Below are 20,929 nucleotides of genomic sequence, written 5' to 3' on the forward strand. Positions count from 1 at the left end.
GCATCTTCTTACTTTGAAAACACTTTCATGGTATAACAGGTTTGGCATTTGGCACAGGAAAAAAAATATATCATACTTTACAATAAAACTATAATGCTGGTAATAAACAAAATTATAATCTACCTTGTATAAAAATAACTGCAAATGAATTTTTATTAAAGGCTTAGTTATGGAAGTTACTGCAGTTTATGTGAGTGTAAAAGAAGAGTCAGAGAACACAAACTCAAGAAAATCCAGTACGTTCATACTCGCAGTAAACATCTGTAAAACAGCTGTGAATGAGTAGAAGTAATGTTTTTCACTAAAGGAGGGTATTTTACAAAGCAGGTTTACAATAATGTGAACCAGATAACTTGAAAAAAGGCTGGCATTTCTGCAAAAATGTTGTTTTCAAGAATCGTGTTGTTGACTCTAATACTCAGGTTTTGTTTCACATTTAGAAATGATGTATCTCTACGAGTAAAGGCTGATTTATGGTTCTACGGAGCCTCCACGCAGAGCTTTCGCCGTAGCCTACGTAGTGGCCTGAAGTTTTTACTTGTGCGTTGGTGTGAGCGTCGATCTCTTTAAGAGAGCAGGGCCGGCATATGTGTGTGTGTGTGTGTGTGTGTGTGTGTGTGTGTGTGGTAGAGCAAGTGAGAGAGGGACGGTGATTAGCTTCGGAGCGAGTAGCGACTCTAGAGTCATAGTGAGAGAAAGAAAGTGTCTCCCCTGTGCCTTCTGACCACGGTTGGGAAATCTGTAGCAGGAGAAGTTAACCCTCTCCTTGATTTCATGTTGTTTATAGAGAAGGAGAACCAGGAAATTAGTCGGGGGAAATGCAACACTACCAAGCCACGGCAGAGCGGCATGCGTCGCCGCAATGTGTAGTTACATTTTTCGAGAGGTGCCCGTCAGGCTACGGCGTAGGGTCCTGCGTAGGTTTGTGTCTCCACATAGCCACGGCGTAGATTTTACGCAGAAGCATAAATCAAGCTTAAGCATCTTTTTTTACCTAGTTATTTGGCTAACCTTACTGTATAATCCCACTTCTGAAATTGACCCTTGGTCTGGTCACTGCATACACTGCAGCTGTCCAGATATGGGCGACACTGAGCTTTTTTTCAGGCTTTATTCTTGTCTGCAGCCCCTATCTATGGGCTCTTTAACTTCCTGGTTAGCATATGACACCGATCTAAGTTCAGCTTTCTGTTTCACTCCTTGGCAGCTGCTTTTATGATGCGTAAGAGATCTGCGATACTCAGATCTGTGTCTAATGCCTGGAAAGCAGGAAGCCACCGCCCTATACTTACAGTAGCTCAGTCCGTCTTCCAGACTGTATTCAGCACCTTCACCACCTCCTCATAGATGATGAAAACTATGGCCACATCCAGACACACACGGCCCAGCCGAGGAACTGTTCCTTTATAGAAACTACAGATGGACACAAAAAGAGAGGGGGGGGGGGGTGAATATAAAACACCAGTGTTTAGGAAAAGGCACATTTATTGATGGCTGATACATCAATATATAGCCATGAAATTCTAAACAAATTTTGGCTCATAGGATTTTATTGTTTAATTTTATGTTAAATGTTTCATGTCTAACATGTTTTCACTTGGATTGGTGTGCTTTGTATAGCAATAAATAAATAACATTTTAAAAATCCTATTTCACTAGGTTTCTGAGGGTAAATATTTGCAGATTTAGTTTCTGTAGACTTATTGTATTATATATGATTAATATTAGTGTTTAAGTAAAGCCAATAGGTGTTTCCCATGTACTGTTAACAACATAACTTGTAAGATGAAAAAGCAGAAGAGGCTGGGTATGATAAAAAGGGATGAAAGCCTGCTGTAAAACTAAGCTAAATTCAAACAAACTAAACAATGTAGAGGCATACTCACGCTGCCAAGCCCTCATATTTCATGATCTTTAAAGCACAGTCCAGTGTGCTTTTATATTTATGTGCTTCCAGACCCTTTGTAAAGAAAAGAAAGGCACTGTTATTTATAAGCATTGACAAGTTTATATTAAAACACAAGCAAGGAATACAAAAACCCGTGCTTTATAACGTCTCCATATTACAATATACAGTACCTGCATCCTTGTCTTGATGACATCTAGTGGTGTGTTTCCAAAGACACTGGCTGCTCCTGCTATGGCTCCAAATACTCCAGTCATCAAGGGATTAATAGCTTTATTGTTGTCATCACCTGGTAAAAGGATATAACAGAGGAGTCGGTAACAGTGAATGCTTGAATGCAAATTCAGTCCTGGTACTAAACAACTGATCAGGGTGTGTAGCTGATGAATGCCTGCAAGCAGTTTGCCAACTCTTTGGACCTCAGAAAATCAGTCCATATGAACACTATACAGTATTAATATTCATAGTATACTGTGTCCCACTTCCACACTACAGTATATACCCATATTAGTCTGCACGCTTTCGTTTTTGCCGCAAGACTTCTGCTTCCAGAAGAAAAGAAGGCCATTAGACATGAGCCACTTCTAACAATCATCTCAACTGATTTTTCTAGGCCATAAGCATTGTTGGTCTCTTGTTCAAATATCTCTTATACGGATAGACAGACAAACACATACAGTCTTATGTACACTGACCTTTGTACCAGTTCTTGAGAGAGGTCATCACATAGAATCGAATGGCTTGGTTGGAGCCTTGTTTAAGGACCGTGGCGGTGAGACCCTGGTATGTCCCTTTTATTCCTGGTAAGGCATGATAAGGACAGTAGATACATTTGTTATGCTCTTCATACATTTCGTAAACAACATCATGTCTGGATGCTACACTTTTTAATTATGCTATGTTTTCAGTTGCATTACCCTGTCCGAACAGTAGATGTCAGGTGAATTACATGCATTGAAGCTGGTCTTTACCTTGTGCCCTGATGATTTCTCTAACTCCGTGGAAGAAGCCCTTGTATTTGGGGTTGGCTGAAGTCTGGTCATGAATGAATTTAACCTTGGTAGATAAAAAAAGGAAAACAGGAAATGTTGCTTTGCTATTACAGAGAAGGGAGACACACAAGGTAGTGAAAACTGCACAAATGTTTAGTCTGACCCTCTTCAGTGAATGCGCAGAGACACAATATTAAACAAACTGAAAATATAATTAGCCGAGAAGAGTGCTTTACACGAATATGCTTATTATACAAAAATTACAAATTCACAAAGTACATGGGACAGAATCGTTTTAGGTGTATTCGATTCGCTGGGCATTGACTGTGCATGACACTAAAAATCTGACCACAGATCAGTTGCTAACATACCTTGACAGTTTCCATGGGACAGACCACCAAAACAGCCTCCATGACCCCGGCTCCAAGCCCACACAGCAGGCCTTTGGTGCTGTCCAGTCGACCGGACTCATCCCTTGCACGGTTGCTGAGGAACTCAAACACCCCAAACCTGAGAAACAGAACAGAGCCAGCAGGGAATAATTGAAGAAGTTAACACAAAACTGCTGCAAGACAAGTAAATAATCATTATTTTTGTGAGAGAAAAAAAAACATTATGTAGGGTCTTGTATTGCTAAAAGTGGATGACCTTCACAGTACATCTGACATGTTAAGTACTTTTTATTCAACTGCCTACTTTTGTTTAAAACCCTGCAAGTTATAAAAACACCTCCTACACACAACTTAGAATATACAAGTTTAACATGGCAGGCTGAAAGTTATAAGTTTCTTTTGTGGTTGAGTCTTTGCTCTTGTTTGTTGGATCTCCATTTTTTACGTCTTTGAGGCCAACGTATTAAACCATTCTGCAATCTGATTAATGCAACTTAATCACCTAAGATCATCTACCAGTTAATGTAAAATTATTAAGTAAATGAATAAAATAAAAAAACAAATAGATGATATGATTGCAGTCAAACATAATGATATTCCTTGCATTAAGTCATTACCACTACACCTATAGCATATGAAAAAGACTACAGAAAGATAATTATGCTGTCCCTCATCAGCAGAAATCAGTAGTAGTAGTACAGGAGGACGTGTCCACTCAATGACTCATGAGTACAAATAAAATCAGAACCACAGATGCAACTTCCCTCCACCTCAATTTTTTTGTGGAAACAAACTGCTTAAGATGCAGAATGTGCTTACGGCTTTTATTTTACTGTCCTTCCTGCATCCTCATTAAGGATGCAACAATAAACTGTAGTGGCTCAGAAACCGAGTGACCAGCAACAGCTGCCATGGAAGCCAGCCCAGAGAGAGAGAGAGAGAGAGAGAGAGAGAGAGAGAGAGAGAGAGAGAGAGAGAGAGAGAGAGAGAGAGAGAGAGAGAGAGAGAGAGAGAAAGAGAAAGAGGTGTGGTTTATCTGCAATCAGAAATTGTTGTGCCAGTGAGTCCTTTACAAGAAAGGCTATTTATAGATAGAATTGAATTGTGGTGAAGGGAGGATGCTGCACGGTACATTTAGCAAAAGGGGGGAGGAGGACAGACACCAGGTCTTGATGAATGCTTTGTTTTCCTCTCTGTCTTTGCTTAGTCTGCTTGAACCATCTACCTGCCGTCGTCACAGGTCTAACAGCATCCATCTCTTATACTTGGCTCAAGTGTTTTTAGTTTTCTTCCCCATCTGCTTTTCTATCGCAATATTTTCCTCTGCTCATTAACCTTCCACATCTGTTTCTCTTGTCTCACTCCTCGCATAGATTTAGTTTTGAAAGACAGGCTCCACACAATTAACTGACTCAGACTGTCAAACAGGAACAAACAGCACACACAAATAAATCCACTCCTCTCTCTCTTTATACACACCACTTGCTTACTACAAACAGGGTTTTAGCTTTGGAGAGAGTATAAAATGAAAAAGTGTACTTCCCTGCAGCTTTCTTAGACTGCACTGAGATGCACTTACGTAATAACTAACTTTGTGGAGCAAATGCTTTTCGTTAAAAGCTGCTTGAGAGAAATATGCCACTGTCAGGCCTGATCCTGTGCCAATTAACTCTCCAAATCTCCCCACCCATTTAACAAGTGGACAAAACTTCACCATTAGAATATGACACATCATGTTTTGGCCGACATCCACAGTTGGAGATGAGTCATTCTGGACAGTAGCAGAGTGCTGCCCAATCTTCATTAGCAGGTCTTTCTACAAGGTCAGTTGTGCAGATGAGAAGAGGAGGTGAAGGAGAGGGAAAAGAGTTGGCTGGAGACTAAAAAGGAAAGAAAGAAGGGAGGATGGGCAGACAAGAGAGAGGGATGTAGATATGGATGAAGAGTTAAGGGGAGGAAAAGGTCAAAGGCACTCTTGTCTGTCCCTCTGATACCTCCCCGACAACCCTCCAGCAGGCTGTATGGCGCTTTATGGTGCATTGGCAATCAGTTAATGGGATGGGGGAGAAAGAGGGTTGGGGAGGCAAATGAGTGATAGGAAGAAGGGAAGGTAGAGAAGATAGAGGAAGTAAGAAGAGAGCAGATCGAACAAACGACTCAGGGGAAGTGGTGGTCAATGGAAACTTGCCAAGGTACTCTCCATTAATCAAATCTGTTTCCATCTCTCCGTCATGTTTCTTTTTTGTATTCACCTTTACATGTTACCTAAATCAGAAGCTCTGCACACCCCCAAATGATCGCAAGATAAATCTGAGGATTAATGAGATGATTACCAAGTTAGGAAAACAGAAAAAAAAAAAAACACAAAATGATGTGTATATTTTTTTCAAACTTGCCTCTGAACATGGATTTGTCTTGTGAATTACTGAATTAATAACATCACATCTTCATGCCTCTAGAAAGCATTCAAATAAGACAAGGAGCAACAGCTCATAACCCATAGACATCTGAAGGTTGTACTGATGGGTCGCAAGTAGAAATAATTGAATAATGTATATTTTACATAATGTATATAAAAATGTATAAAACTTGCACACAGCTGGTATGTATTTAGCCACCAATATGCATTTTTATATACAATGTAGTCAAATAACAAGAGCAGAAAGAGGACATGGACTAAACCCCTTTACTCCTTCATGCCACATTTCCTCAGAGAAAACTCTTCTTAGAGCAGAAACAAAATCAGTCAGAGTCTCTCAGGAAAGGGTGCTAAAGGCTGACTGACACAATGATACTTGTACACACACACACACACACACACACACACACACACACACAGAGAGAGTACCAACACACGTCTCCGTGTCTGTGCTCCTATTGAGACCCTGCCTGAGTTTGAGTGGCATCTTTGCTCCGCCTGGCTGGGCCTGTCTCTCCATCGAACAGACAGGCTACCCTCCCGCATTACACAAATACACAAATACACACACACACACACACACACACACACACACACACACAGAAAGAAAGAGAGAAAGAAATAAAGAGAGGGGGAAGGAGTTAAAGAATGAAACGGGGAACAAAATATTGTTCTATGAAAGTGTCTGACTTAGGTTTGTTCATGTGTGTGTACACATGCACTGCAATGTGCACACTTTCATAAATGTCATTGCAGTGAAAGAATAATGAAGGCTAGTGTGACATTTATGCCTTGCATTGTGGGTAATGGACTAGAATAATTGAAATGTGTGTTAGTGGTTCCAGGAAGAAGATCACAATGGCTTAGCTAAAAGTGCTCAATTTATTTACTGCACATATATACCCATACACTCTACATTTTATATTTATTAAAATATAAATATAAGATATAAAATGTAAAGTGACAAAAGATTCAAAGCAGTAAAAGAAATGGTTTTATATGATGATGATAATGATGATGATGATCATAATTGTGCGTCAGCTCTGCTGCTGCCATTTACTTTAAAAGTCCAACATCATTGATAGAGAGACTTCAGTTCATAACGCCTAAAATCATCCGTTACAGCGAAATACTGAAAAGCTAACCAGAAGCATAAAAAACTGGACCGCTGTAAAGAGGAGTTATGTGGTTTCACTGTGTGTGCACTATTTGGTCATTTCTGATTTTACTGATAGGAGGAATCAACTGTGAACTGATCTCATCCTTTAAGAACTGCTTGGAAATCATATGTAACAGTTAAAATTATGATTATTCAATCATGTATTCAATCTAAGTACTTTGAGATTAGCTATTTTTTTAGAATTTTACCTCCCAATTTTTTACCTGTACTTGAGTCTTATTTCAGAACCCTTATCGTTATTTTAGTTACCTGACTGCAGATTTGGGTATGGATCCATACACCAGTGAGCTGAGTCCTCTGTACAGTCCTTTAACACCATGACCCTGTACCGTCTGTTTCACACAGTCACCTGTAAGGACACACACACAATTTCAAAACATCAGATTCTACTGTGGACAATTTCCTTCAGTAGAAATATGATGTTTTAAATAGCAAATAGCATAAACAATGTACTGCAACAGTGTTTATTCATTTATTTACCCTGAGTATGGAATGACCCTTATAAAGAATACACATAAGAGCACACCAAAAACATCTGTCCTTGTCCATCTGTCATCAACAGGCTATTTTCCCCAAAAAACTTGGTGTTTTTCTTTGAACTTACTTCTTACTCTTGGAGATATCAGTCCAGTAATCCATGTTCTGCTATCGAGCCAAATGCACAACGGAGCAGAAAATGCAACAGCTGTCTTGAGCGCTCATTAGCATGGTCTCAGATCCTCAGAGCTCCAGCCAATATTAACACATCCTGCGTGTGCGTGTGTGTGTGTGTGTGTGAGAGAGAGAGTGTGAGTGTGTACCCTGGTATGCATGGATGGTGAGTGTGCATTGGTCTGTTCTAAGTCATATAAACAAGCACAGCGACAGCCTGCCAGAATCCCTAATGTACCTGGGGATGATGGGTAATAGGATAATGAGCTCCTGAGAGAGGCACAGAGACAGAATCAAGAACAGAATATATATACGATAGATAGACAGAAAATAGATAGTCACTGCCCAAGGCAAAAAAATTAGTCTAGCACGTAACCCCCATAACATTTTGAACACTTTTCAAGTGAAATTTAGAGGTGCCTGTAGGCGGATTTTGTTACCTTTTAACAGAGCCAGGCTAGCTGTTTCCCAGTCTTTGTACTAAGCTAAGCTAACTGGCTGCTGGTAGTAGCTTCGTATTTACACTTTACTCTCACTTTAGTCTCTTTTTTGATACCACTCTCATGTCCGTACATGAGAGTGGTATCAAATAAACCAAAAATGCTGTGGTTTTATATCAGTGGTAGGTGTCTGAACTGGGACATATTTGATACTAAATTGAATCCCACATTCAGCTCAATATATTGGCAAAATGATAGAACAAAACACTTTCTTAAAACAAACACATCACACTCACCTATTCCTCTGTATTTGGGTGGATTGGCCTTCTCATCCAGTTGTAACTGGGTCTTGACATACTCTGTTGGGAAGGTGATGCAGATCTCTATGCCACCTGCAAGTCCACCTGAAAAACACAGACAATCATAGTAGATGTTTATTAATATATATATATATATATATATATATATATATATATATATATATATATATATATATATATATATATATATATATATATATATATATATATATATATTAATATATATATATATATATATACATATATATATATATATATATATATATATATATATATATATATATATATATAATATATATTAATATATATTAATATATATATATATATATATATATATATATATATATATATATATATATATATATATAGAGAACATAAAGAATAGGTGTAGATGAACGTGACACTGGTCAAACAATGAGAGCCGAGGAAGGAAAAGGAAGCTTTCTTGACATATTGCCTGAACTTAGCATACCATGTTTGCCTGGCTGCAGCCAAACCAAGCCTGATTCAGTGCCCAGTCACCCTTATGAATTGCATGGAGGTGCCATCACATCATGGATCATTACAGTGACTCTACAAATGGCTTTCCCTCCATAAACATTAAAAGCGCTGCAGCCGAGAGAGGAAAAGTAATGAGCTAGGCGAGGATGAATCAACGGTTTCTGCTGCGGCTGAACTACACAGCGACTGTGCTGTTTGAAAGAAGAAGAGAAGGTTGTGTGAAAATGTTACTGTATCTTAAATATTATATATATATATATATATATATATATATATATATATATATATATATATATATATATATATATATACACACACACACATATATATATATATATATATATATATATACACACACACACACATATATATATATATATATATATATATATATATATATATATATATATAATATTAATCACTGTGTGATTGCAGAGATAAATACATACAGAAAGAAAGAAATAATAAACTGAATGTGAACATGTGAGTGACTGCAAGAGAGTTCAGCCTGAAACCGGCTGCGGTTGAGTTGAGTAGATGAGAACAAGTGTCCAAAAGCGAGGCCTATGCACAACACAGATGAGTCACGAGGGAAGGGGGGAGGATAGAAAAAGGGCTGACATTAATTAAATGATCTACTCAGCCTGCAGGGAGGGGCTCCATTACCCTGGCCAAGACCCTCTATTAGGCAATGACACAGACACACATGCAAACAAGCACACTGTGCAAGTGACACAAACAGAAACATACAGACATTTGGTGGTTGTGATTCTCTCTGTTTCTGTGAATGATCAGTTGTGATCAGATGTTTACTGAAGAAAAAGTTGTACCTCAGATGTTTAGAAGCTTTTATAAAACATGACTTCCCATGCACTACCAAGATATAAAAAAACATCCATCTTAAAACCTGAATATTTATGTGATTATAGCATCCTTCAAATTATTCACATGGCATATTTTTTTGTTTGTAGAAAAAATAGACAATCCAGTTGAAAATTGGTGCAGTCTATGTTCTGCTTTGTTCCCATTCTTTCTCAGTGTTAAATCTGTCTCCTTGCTAAAGTCAGACATTTTTCAAATCCTACACTTACCTACAGCTTTAACCAGAGATTTAGTCAATAATTCAGTCCTAAAAGCTTTTTTCCTTTCCCTTTTTTCTTAAAACAAGAGAGACTATTTCACGTTTGTATTTCAAAACACCTAGTTTCAAGATCTTTTAAAAATGTTCATTTTCTAGTGTATCTTGTTTCTTATTTCAAGATAATGAAAAGACTCAGTACAGGTTTTAAGAATTTTCTAGAAATGAGACTTCTAGCAGAATTTTCCTTCATGATTTAAGACGGTTTAATATGACACTGGCTATCTGTTAGGACTGGTGTATTCTGTGTATTTTATTCTCAATTATTCTCAATGTATTCTGGCGTTTCCACATACTGCCGCAGTGAAGCAACGTTTCACTTATAAACATGCATGTGTCATTTAGCTCTGCAGTTTTGCACTCCTCACATGTCACAGCTGCCAACAGGACCTTTATCACTGTGGCACCAAGAAGCAGAGCATCCACTTAAGATAAAAAATATATATATATATATATATATATATATATATATATATATATATATATATATTTAATCCAGGACATAAATGTTAAGACTACAAGTAGATGGCACTGCAATGCAATACCAAAAGTTCAAAGGAATATCTTCCTGATATTAGGTTCTAGCTGTACTACATAAATCTCATTTGTCTCAAAGCCTAAAAAGCCTCTCACTCATCTGCTTCTCTTTATCTCCTTTTTTGTGAGTGGGACTGATTTATTAAGGGGAATCAATAAGAGTACATGGCTTTTACTTAAGGCTGCACAATTATCTAATACACTCATTTATCGTCATTAATCTCCATAGGATTGTAAATTCAAATTTTTAAATTGTGTAATACACATCTTGTCAAAATTGTAGTATTTTATTTTGGTCTACCTAAACATTATACAACCATTCATTTTATTCAATGTGATGAAGATGATTTTGTAACATGTGATTGGGAGTATTTCAGTTAACATCAGTGCATTAGTTTTGAGATAACGTTGGGATGATAACTGACAATAATAAACTGCTTATCATCCATCATTGGTTAGAGCTGGATTCACCTAATTGGGCAAATTCGTAAAAACTGTGAGCACCACAAAGCTGAATCATGACATTCATGTTATCTCACACATTTTAATCACCAGTCCAGTAAGCTGTCATTCTTCTAATCCTGGTGGAGTACTAGTTAGTAAATGCTAGCTGGCGGAGATGTAACAGAAATCACATGAGCTTTACGACACTCCATTCTAGCCATGCTGATCCAGGCTAACTGTATCTTTGAGAAAAAGAACCAATAAAGCTCATTCATCTGTTATCGCCAAAACCATCCAGTCTGTGAACGGACAGACACACAGACACACAGACACAGACACACACACAGACACACACACACACACACACACACAAAATCAATCCTCATTGGACACACAGCGCCTGTGGAAAAGAAGCACTTTGCTTGTCTTCTAGTCCATGCTGCAGCCTACATCCAAAACACAGACTCAAATTTTACAGATGACACCCTAAATGACTCCCATGTAGCTGCCACGTGACGTGGGTTACATCAGCAAAATGGCCATTCATTTTTATCTTCACAGGCTCGCTCTCCTCTCCCATTCTTAATCTTTCTCTCAGAGGCACCTTCCTTCCTCTCTCCTCATCCCGCAGCAACACTTCTTCACACTGTGTCATAAAATCAATGAATCCACATAGATCTTTGACAGTTAATATTACACGAGAAGAAATGGAAACGGCATTGGAGTCTTAGAGACTTGAAACTTCCACAAGCTAAGCAGCAGTTTAATAAATCAGACAGAGTGCATACGTTGATGTACGGTTTAAAGGTAACACTGTGCTCGGATATGGTTATTTTATGATTTAATCAACACTTACAATTACACCTATATGTGATTGTTGAGCATAGCATTATAGCAGCCTCCCTCTTCTGAATAAGGCTTTCCACCAGAATGTTGAATCTGGCTGCAGGGTTTTGTTCGGCCACAGGAGCGTTAGTGAGCCACTGATGTTAGGTGATGAGGCCTGGCTCACAGTCACCGTTCAAATTTATCCCAAAGCTATTTGGTGGTGTTGAGGTCTAATCTAAGTTATTCCATACCAAACTTAGAAAACTATTGCTTTATTGACCAGGTTTGGGCACGAGAACATATTCATGTTCAGACAGCACCTGCTGGGGGCGCTAGATGAAAAGTCGAGGATCACCATATCATTAAGGTTTATCCTCTGGTCAACATGGATATTTTTTCCAACTTTCATGGCAATCCTTACAATAATTGTCTAGACAATTCACAAAACAAATGCCAACCTGCTAGTTGCACTCGAGGAGAAGTTGGAGGACAATCCTCTGGGGACCACTAATGTCTGTACAAAATTTCACAGCAATCCATCTAGCAGTGGATATTTTAGTCTAGACCAAAGTGGTTAACAACAATCGGGCATTGCAAGACCTCTAGCGTGGCTAAAAATGGCCATCCCAATATATAAGACCTTTTTTTTTTCAACTCACAGATATTCAGTTTACTATCACATAAGATAAAGAAAAGCAGCAAATCATTATAAATGAGATGCTGGAAAAAGGAAGTTGATCGATTTATTGATTAATCAACTAAACATTTTAGCTCCACATACGTTTGAACACAGTGTGTATGTGTGCAGATTCACACACATTCATGAATGCAAGATACTCAACACAAATTCATAGCCACTTTTTTGCAGTACAGAGAGGCACAGAGGCAGCCAGCTGACAGGGAGGAACAGTCTCTGAAATCCTGTCCTGCCTGCCTGCTTCTGTGACTCTAATGAGCATCCAACACATCTGGTCCACCGAGGAACTTCCCTTTTCTTTGGAGGAGCTGACAACCTAGCAAGTTGTCTAAATGTGGCAGGTTCTAATCATCTTTTTTCAGTGACTCCATATATGTGACTAACTCACCCAGAACAGTCAACAATGTGTATCTACGTGTGTGTGTGTGTGTGTGTGTGTGTGTGTGTGTGTGTGTGTAAATTAATAAGCATTTTTCCAGCAGAATCAATCTATTATTCATCCAGATGTTCCTTATTTGGATTATCTCTCACTTTTAATTCTCTGGAGTCTGGGGAAAAGATGTTATTATGTCAATATCTCCAGTCCAAATGGAGAACATAGCCAGAGGACTGATGTACTTCAAACATGAGGTGTCCTATTAACAGAGCCGTAATAACATCGCAAAACATGAAAAGAATTATTCATCTGACGTCTGGCCTTTAAGGCTTCCTCTGTCCTGAACAACACTCCCTAATGCTACACTGATGCCTAATTACAGGATGATTAATTTTACATGGAACTTTTTAACTGCAGTAAGCAGATTGTACACGGATTTCCATGAACAGGACAACTGCCACAGGTTGTTTTGACAGTGTGTACAGTTGTAGACAAGGCTGTCAGGCACTCTAGAGTTAAAGGATAAAACCAGTGGGTTTATATGTTTTACATTTATATTACTTACATAGACATTTGAGTTGTTGTTGTTTTTTTTAAGGGTTTATTCAGTCAGAGGGGTGGGCAAAATAACAAGCTTTGGCTTCCTCCCGCTCCTTTTCATATTGAACATGTTGTTTTGAACACTTTATAGATATTGTTTTTTTATATTTTGGTGTTGCAACACACTTGTTGTGTTTTCTATTTAATTTGTATTCGAAATAAAAGAAAGAAAGAAAGAAAGAAAGTATGCTTACTAATTTTACCAAATTTTAACTAAGTCAAGTTATTATATCTTCATGCAATTATGAGCATTTGAAAACCCTTCTTAGTTTGGCACATTCAAGGAAACTCTGACTTCTGAAATCCAAGCACTGCCTACAGCTGTGTTTGAAATTGTATTCAATGGCTGACAGGTGCAGCCTGAGTTCATTTAATCAAAGAGGGGAAGTCTTTGGGTAGTAGTCTGATTTATATTATTGATCTATTATCTGTTGTAGTCTAAGGGATGCTTCTGTTTTGTGTTGTATAAAAAGAAAATTGGGTACAAGGAACATAATTGTGAATAGAATGTCGTAAAGTTCTGGAACATCTGTTGTTCTGTCAAAATATCAATAATAATAATAATAAAAAAATAATAATAAATTAAATTAAATCCAAGAACTGTTTGTTATTAAGTTTCAATCTGTATTCACAAACTATGCTGTCCGGTTTCAAACAAAGACTAAACAAACACTGAATGCTATAACCAATATTTTTAGATTAACATCACATTCCCCTTAGCTCTTTGGAGGGTTTTAGCATCTTTCAACTTACTGTTTTGATTCAGTCTCTCCTCTCTTCAGCATGTTTTCCAGATACAGAAGGCAAGCTATTTTTAGTGAAAAATCTCCCCTACGAACCCTCTATACACTATCTTCCCAGTACCAAACGGCAGGCAGACAAAAGTTAGCCACGAGCTGGTAAAACATAGTGGTAAAGATATTTCCCTGAGGACTACACAACCCTATCACTCATAGTAAGAAGCAGAAGGTTTCCAAGGCATTTAAAGATTGTTGTCAGCAACCATCTTTCAAGTCTAAGACGTCAGTGTGTTTTGGAGCCCAACAAGGTAATTACTTGAAAATGAATTACCCTGCTGTGATTATATAACTTTGACAAAAATGTATAACGTTCACTTTGATTGATTCTCTCAACAAGTTTCAAGTCTCTGCAAGTTACACAATAACGAAATTAATTAAAACCAGTGGCTGACTGAAAGAGAGAAAATCTAAAAACGTCCGATATGTTTATAAAATTGTGATTTGTAATTAGTGAGATTCAAGCAAAAAGATCCTGTGTGGTGCTGTAAGCTCCAAGAAATTCACAAATGCAATGAAGAGAGACTAAAACATGTAATATTAAGCTGACCCAATGTATTTTAAATGCTCTAATTCCTACACTGCTATTTGTTTGTGTGGCTGCATTATACCAACATGTAGCTGACAGGCTGTTACAGCAGGGGAGGTTGGGAGATTAACAGAAGGGGTGCACTGTAATTTATCATCTTGCCTCCCGGTACCCTGGGTCTGCCAGCAGCAGCACAGCGGAGGGGAGGTGACTGTGTGCGTCACCTGTGACGCGAGGAAACAGGAACTAAGTGCACAGTTTGATGAGCCCTCTGAGCCTAAGAGAAGACAGCCACTCAGAAAACCTAAGTGGCTGCCCTGAGGCCAGAGACAGAGATGGAGGAGAGGAAAAGAAAAGAAAAGGGAGCAAAAAAAAATGACATAAAACCAAGCCTGTCTCAGTGGAAAGTCCAATCTATCATGAAATCAAGATAAAAAAGGAACTTTCTCTCTCTGTCTAATCATCTGCTTCCCAGGCTCTGCTCATAAGGGTTATAAATGAAAGCCACAACAGAGTATGAATGCACAGCAGCCAGCAAATCAGGACCAGAGACCCATTTAGACTGCTCTCTCCCCCTCAGGCCTCACGCAGATAAAACTCTTCCGTGTCTCTTCAGTCATCACCAGTGGCTGTTGAGCGAAGACTTGAACTAGCCAATGGGAGCAGAAAGAGCTCACAGATCTCTAAAAGCTTTGGAGATGTGCAATGTGCACCCCTCCTCCCTAACCACGGTCTATGTGGGCTATGTAATCCATTAAGCTTTGACCTTATACTTCTTGCTTTGTCTACTTAGAGCCTTCGGGCATCTGGCTCGTTCTCTCCACATAGACATACTGCCATAGCAGATACATCTAAAGTAGCATTAGCATGTCAGAACACTGTGAGAGGTGTCAATTGGATTTATAAACTGCCACAGCTGAGTGAAAAAAATGTGCATCCTGACGATGTAAACTATCAGCTGTGGTTTTTGATGGACGACATCTCAGGTCAGACTCAAAAAGACAGTTATCTTCCGCTGAGTCATCCAAGTGATGCTTTGCGCATGTACTTTTATTAAACTACACGTAGACACACTTCCATTTCCAAAACCCTTGAAAGGCAGTGATAAATCAACGGTTTCTTGACAGTGAGGCCAGGAGGAGTCAGAGGGTGCACAGAGTTGAGACAGAGAGAAAATGCAATCATGCTGCTGTTGCGAAACTGGCCAGCTACACTGGGCCATATCCAGTCAATCAGGCTGCACGGGACTGAAGGGGGAGGGGGGAGGTCTCACCGCGGTCACATTTCCTTTTCTCAGTGGCTGACAGGACGACACGAGTCTAGAGGGGAGATTTTTTTTCTCTCTTCTCACTCCATGCACCGCAAAATCATTAATCCAAAAGTTATTTTGTTTTTGTCTTGTATATGATAGTAAACTAAATATGTGGGGGTTTTGAACTGTTGGGCAGGTAATACAAAAAAATTTAAGACATCACCCTAAGCTCTGGAACTCTTATTTTCACACATTTTATAGCCAAAATGATTCATCGAGAAAATAATCAGTGCAATAACTAAAATAATCGTAAGCTTCTGACCTAAAACTGTTTGTTTTTAACCTTAAAATGAAAAGGAATTCATTCAAAATGATTTTAAAAAAATGGATGTAACTGGTTTTGCCAAATAGCAGCATGTAGCCTTAATACAGGAGCATCTCTCAGAGGCTCTTCATCAACTGGAGCTGCTGCACACTGATCATCAACACAGGAGGGGGTCGAGGGGTTTATGGGAGGGGGCAGAGCAGGAGAGCTTGTGAACCTTAGGAGGATAAACTGATGAATCACAGGAATGGCTAAAACAAGCAGTAGTGCTATAACCAATAAGTCGATCAATTGATTTGTTAAAATATTTTATTTTTTTATTTGGTGGTTGCACCTTCAGTTCAACGTTTTTTTTTTCTTATTCCTCCATTTCATATCAATACATAATACATAATGTTGTGCTGTTGGCTACATGGTTAACCCATTATTCCAAATCTAATCAACAGGTTGGTCAACAGTTCAAATTATCGTTAGTTACAGCCATAAAGCACTGAGATGACAGAACGTTAAGGGTGTTTCTGGTGTGGCATTCTCGCAATCCTCTCACTCACCTCCATACCTGAGACTTTGTGTGAATGGCTCTACTGTATTGTCCCAGGAGAGGGTCCCCTGGATTGCTGCATGCATCAGTCCACTCTAACAGCATTATGTAAAGTGCACCAGAGGTGATCTTAGATTAGAGGGACAGAATCACATCAGTGCAGCAGGTAAGATCTGACCATGGCATGACAGGACTGTTTGTCAGGACAGAGGAAGAGAACGGCTTTCTTCTTCTCTTTAAGGCAATGAGGCTCAAGGCCATTTTACAACAGGGTCACGGGGTCAGCATGGTATGAGTGCAAGGGTTAGAAGTTGGTGGAAAATATAGCAACTCTGGTAAAGTATCTTGTTTTACCAGCTCATCATTTATCTTTAGAAACATGTATTGCAGCTCTCACATATTTCTCTGTGCAGACCCACTAACTAAAAGGAAACGCCTTGTTTGTGATACATGCAACAAAACAAAGACAAAACCAAATGCAAAAAATAAATAAAAAAGAATTGTCGCTTTCACTGTGTCTGCAAACAACAACAGTCGTGAGAAACCATCTGTGACAATATTTTACAAATTCTAACGTGTCTGTGCAGAATACTTGGTACGTTGTTGACTTTAGGCCTATTGACTTAATTTCCTCCCTCCTGGGTGTGACTTCATTAGGTTTTCATTTCCTCTACGCTGTTTTAATTGTTTGTCTTAAATGTTGCACGTTCGCTCTGCTGTTCGCCAGAAAGCTTACACAAGTATCTGGAAAACAATAATACTGCTTTGATCAACTAACTAACTTCATTGTAACTAGTGACATTTTGTCAAACTCTGACTTTTCCGCGTGACAAATTATGATAAGCTTACCTGCCAGAATCGCCTTTCCCGGGTGAGTCAATTTCGCTTTCCCGGCCGGCGCCGCGGCCGCCAGACACCGCTGTCTGAGGAAAGGACTGATAAATGTTCCTCTATCCTGCATAACTACGGGAACACAGTAAAATCTACAAACAGCTTTCACTATAATGAGGTTTATCTCCAAGTAGAGCTTGCAACTTCTTTTTAAGTCGACTTGAGCGCGCAACACATGGACGTCTGCTGTGTGGTGCGCTTGGATGCAGGTGAGCTCAGATGCGTCCGGAGACTCCAGCGGGTGTCTGTTGACAGTGGGCGTATGCTGGGACTGTCCAAGGAAGTTGGGATGTTGTAGCTCCAATAACTGTTATTTGTAACCATGGTAACGCTGTATCACGACATGAGTGCGTAGAAAGCAAAGCAAAGCAAACCGGAAATAATGTGCGGATCGAAGAGTTGTCTCCGTTTTCTGCTGCTGCGTGGAGTTTGGCTATTTATTTCTCCGTGAAGCGAGTAAATTTCAATAACCACCGAGCCAGTTTTGTGACGGGGGTCAGTGGGTGACACCCTGGGTGCTTATATGAGCGCAGTGTGAGAGAAGACCGGCCACTTTTGTTCCACATCAGAATGAAGGGCGGGGCGCAGCCTGTCTGTGTCTGTATCAGCGAGGCAACATACAATCTGATTCCACCTCTGTTATTAAATCTTTTACTAACAAAACCTATCGCATTTCCCCAACAGCAAGCAGTAATAGGTCCAAACAGCCCAGCCACACCCTCTCATAACAAAAAGGCTGCAGGTCTCACAGAGACAGAAACCATCAATCAGGTTTTGGCAGCTTGGTTACTAAAATGTAGTCTGGGCCCAGAAAGAGCTGGAAATAAGGGTGCAGCAGAAAACCCCTGGCATAAACAATGTTCACAACTGTAAAACTCCACACCGACCTCCAGAAACACAGACAATAGAGGCTTGTAAATATGTCTCTTGATGTGAATGAACTACAAAAATGCACCAACAGCATTGTGTGTAAACTTTATTCCTCTTTCTGTATGCATGACTTTTGTGCAGATAAAGGTAGTGCTTTGTGTGCAGCTCAGGCTTTTGCTTTCTGTTTTGACAAATCCAAAATTGACACCACTGCAGGACAGAACTCAGTGTATCGTATACTGTCGGACAACACAGGAAGTAAACAATCAACTGAACTGTCACCACTTTGAGCAGCCTTGCCTCAAGACTTTGCCATTTATTAACCTGCTGTTTTTGCATTTTGTCATTTTCTTACAAAAATCATTATGCTTTTTAAGGCTACAACAACACACTATAGACAGTACATATAGATTTCCATAATATTTGACTTATTGGATTAGTTAGGTATTTCAGTACATCTTAAATTATACACCGTTTTCAGAAGAATCATTTTTTTTTTTTTTTTTAAATCAACTGGCACCAGGATGTGAGCTAATGTCATCTCCTCAAGTCTGTCAGAGCTTCATTACTGCTTTCTGTTAGTCGGGTGACAAAGTTTCATCGAACATCACTTTGTTTTTGACACATTAGTAATACTTAATATACTTGAGAGTAACATGAAAATTGTGCTCCTGGTTGCAGCATTATAATTTGGCAGCACATGCACAGACTACAGCATATAGCATTATTTTTTATTTCACCTCCTTTCTTTCTTTTGTCTTTTTGTCACAAGCATCCTGAAACTCCAGATATCCGGAGTCCGAGATCGACCGCTCTGACCCAGCGAAAGGTTTGCAGCTGCAAGGGGGTGGACATTTTATTGAGTGTCTCTTGTTTTGGTGACATATCCCTCAAAGGCTTTAGAGGCTAAACACACACACTCACACACACACATACATACACAGACAGTACCATAACCTCATAGACAAGTGTTCTTAGTCCGTATACAGCAAACATTTTGTACCTGTTGAGAGAGGACAAACAAAACTATTGCACAGTAGCCATCTTTCTAATCAGAGCATGAGACAGTTGTGAAATTAAACATGAACAAATTAGCCCATGTTTTGCCACCTCATCAAACTACATAAGGCTGTAGCAGTGCTTTAGGAGGGAGGGGGGAGACACACGCATGCCCCCTCCACTCCTCAATAACAAAGTCTCTTCCTCATCAGTGCTGAATCTCTAGGAAAAAATAAAAAAAAGCTGCTCTATGGTTAATAAAGTCTACATGGAACAGCAACAGGACAGAGTGGTTTGGTGTCACTAATGTTATCTTCGGTATGTTAATTCCTCTAAGAGCTGAGAGGTGACTGCATGCTGTGTAGATCAGTGATGCAGATATAATGTCCAAGTGGAAAAGAGAGAGTAGTGAGGGAGGGATGGTCCAACAGCCTTGCAACAGCCAGTCCTTCTGAAGTGTGTGTGGAGGAAGTAGAGGTGAAGGGTTTCTATTGCAGTTTCAGTGGAGTCTCATTGGGAATGAAGGCCCGGTTAAGTTTCATGGGTCTCTGTGCCGCCAGTTGTGACCAAGAGCAGCACGGTTCAGTCTGGTTCAGGTCCAAGGTGTGTGAGTGTGTGCAGGGGGAGAGGGGTGGTAGAGGCAGGGTCAGGCCTCTACATGTTGAAGCCATAAGCGGGCTGAGCGGGGAAGCCCACAGGGGCGGCGGGGTAGCCATAGCCTGGGTAAGCTGGCTGGGGAGCCACTGGAGCAGGAGAGGCAGGCAACATCAGCTGCTGGCCTGCTCACACAAACACACACACAGGGTTACATGCTAATAGACAAAAGTTAAAAAAAATTTTTTTTAAATAAGTGCGCATTCCTACACAGTTTTTGTTTACTGCCTTTCACAAAGATCTTTTTTTTTTTTTTACAAAAACGGATGTCTTAGTAATTAGATTTTCAGTTAATGAAAGTTTCATCATGCAGTGCTCAAAGAGCAGTTAATGTTGTTAATGGTGATGTAAAACATTTTTTTTCCGGGCACCAGTGGTGTGTCCTGATTATCATAGGATAAAAGCTCTTACTGAATGACAACAATTGCTGCTGGCTTGATCACAAACAGGTGTCTTTGTTCAATATGGGTAAACTTGGCTGGAGGCAACATTCATTATTTTTAATATTGTAAAATGTAAAAACAGATAGACATACAAAATGTGCAATTGCAAAAACAATTCAATTATGTTGTTTCTTCACAAACAAACAAAAAAATCTTCTCTGCCTCATTTTCATCTGGAAAAGACAATAGCAGCCATTTTCCACCCAG

The 20,929-nt window shown here is 39.3% G+C and overlaps 2 protein-coding genes across 6 annotated transcripts in view; both read right to left on the reverse strand.

Moving 5' to 3' along the window:
* Positions 1-784: 784 nt before the first annotated feature.
* Positions 785-18,349, reverse strand: si:dkey-178e17.1 (tricarboxylate transport protein B, mitochondrial). Of its 2 annotated transcripts, XM_035998946.1 has the most exons (10): positions 17,892-18,348; positions 17,715-17,855; positions 8,277-8,384; positions 7,139-7,238; positions 3,270-3,408; positions 2,878-2,962; positions 2,602-2,706; positions 2,080-2,195; positions 1,887-1,960; positions 785-1,413 (listed from the first exon to the last, which is right to left on the reverse strand). In XM_035998946.1, the coding sequence occupies exons 2-10, from the start codon at positions 17,824-17,826 to the stop codon at positions 1,299-1,301; spliced, it is 954 nt and encodes a 317-aa protein (XP_035854839.1). In that variant the 5' UTR covers positions 17,827-17,855; positions 17,892-18,348; the 3' UTR covers positions 785-1,298. The 2 variants fall into 2 exon arrangements, with proteins under 2 accessions (XP_035854839.1, XP_031161607.1); XM_031305747.2 differs by having other exon boundaries at positions 17,715-18,349.
* Positions 18,350-18,717: 368 nt separating this feature from the next.
* The window catches only part of cltcl1 (clathrin, heavy chain-like 1), a 30,652-nt gene continuing 28,440 nt past the window's right edge, over positions 18,718-20,929 (reverse strand). For all 4 annotated transcript variants that reach the window (XM_031305696.2, XM_031305699.2, XM_031305697.2 and 1 more), the window contains one exon: positions 18,718-20,404. In XM_031305696.2, coding sequence (XP_031161556.1) covers positions 20,280-20,404 — 125 coding nt within the window. In that variant the 3' untranslated portion in view covers positions 18,718-20,279. The remainder of the gene's footprint in view (positions 20,405-20,929) is intronic.

Source organism: Sander lucioperca, chromosome 2, assembly GCF_008315115.2.
Source record: "Sander lucioperca isolate FBNREF2018 chromosome 2, SLUC_FBN_1.2, whole genome shotgun sequence".
NCBI classification, from domain to species: domain Eukaryota; kingdom Metazoa; phylum Chordata; class Actinopteri; order Perciformes; family Percidae; genus Sander; species Sander lucioperca.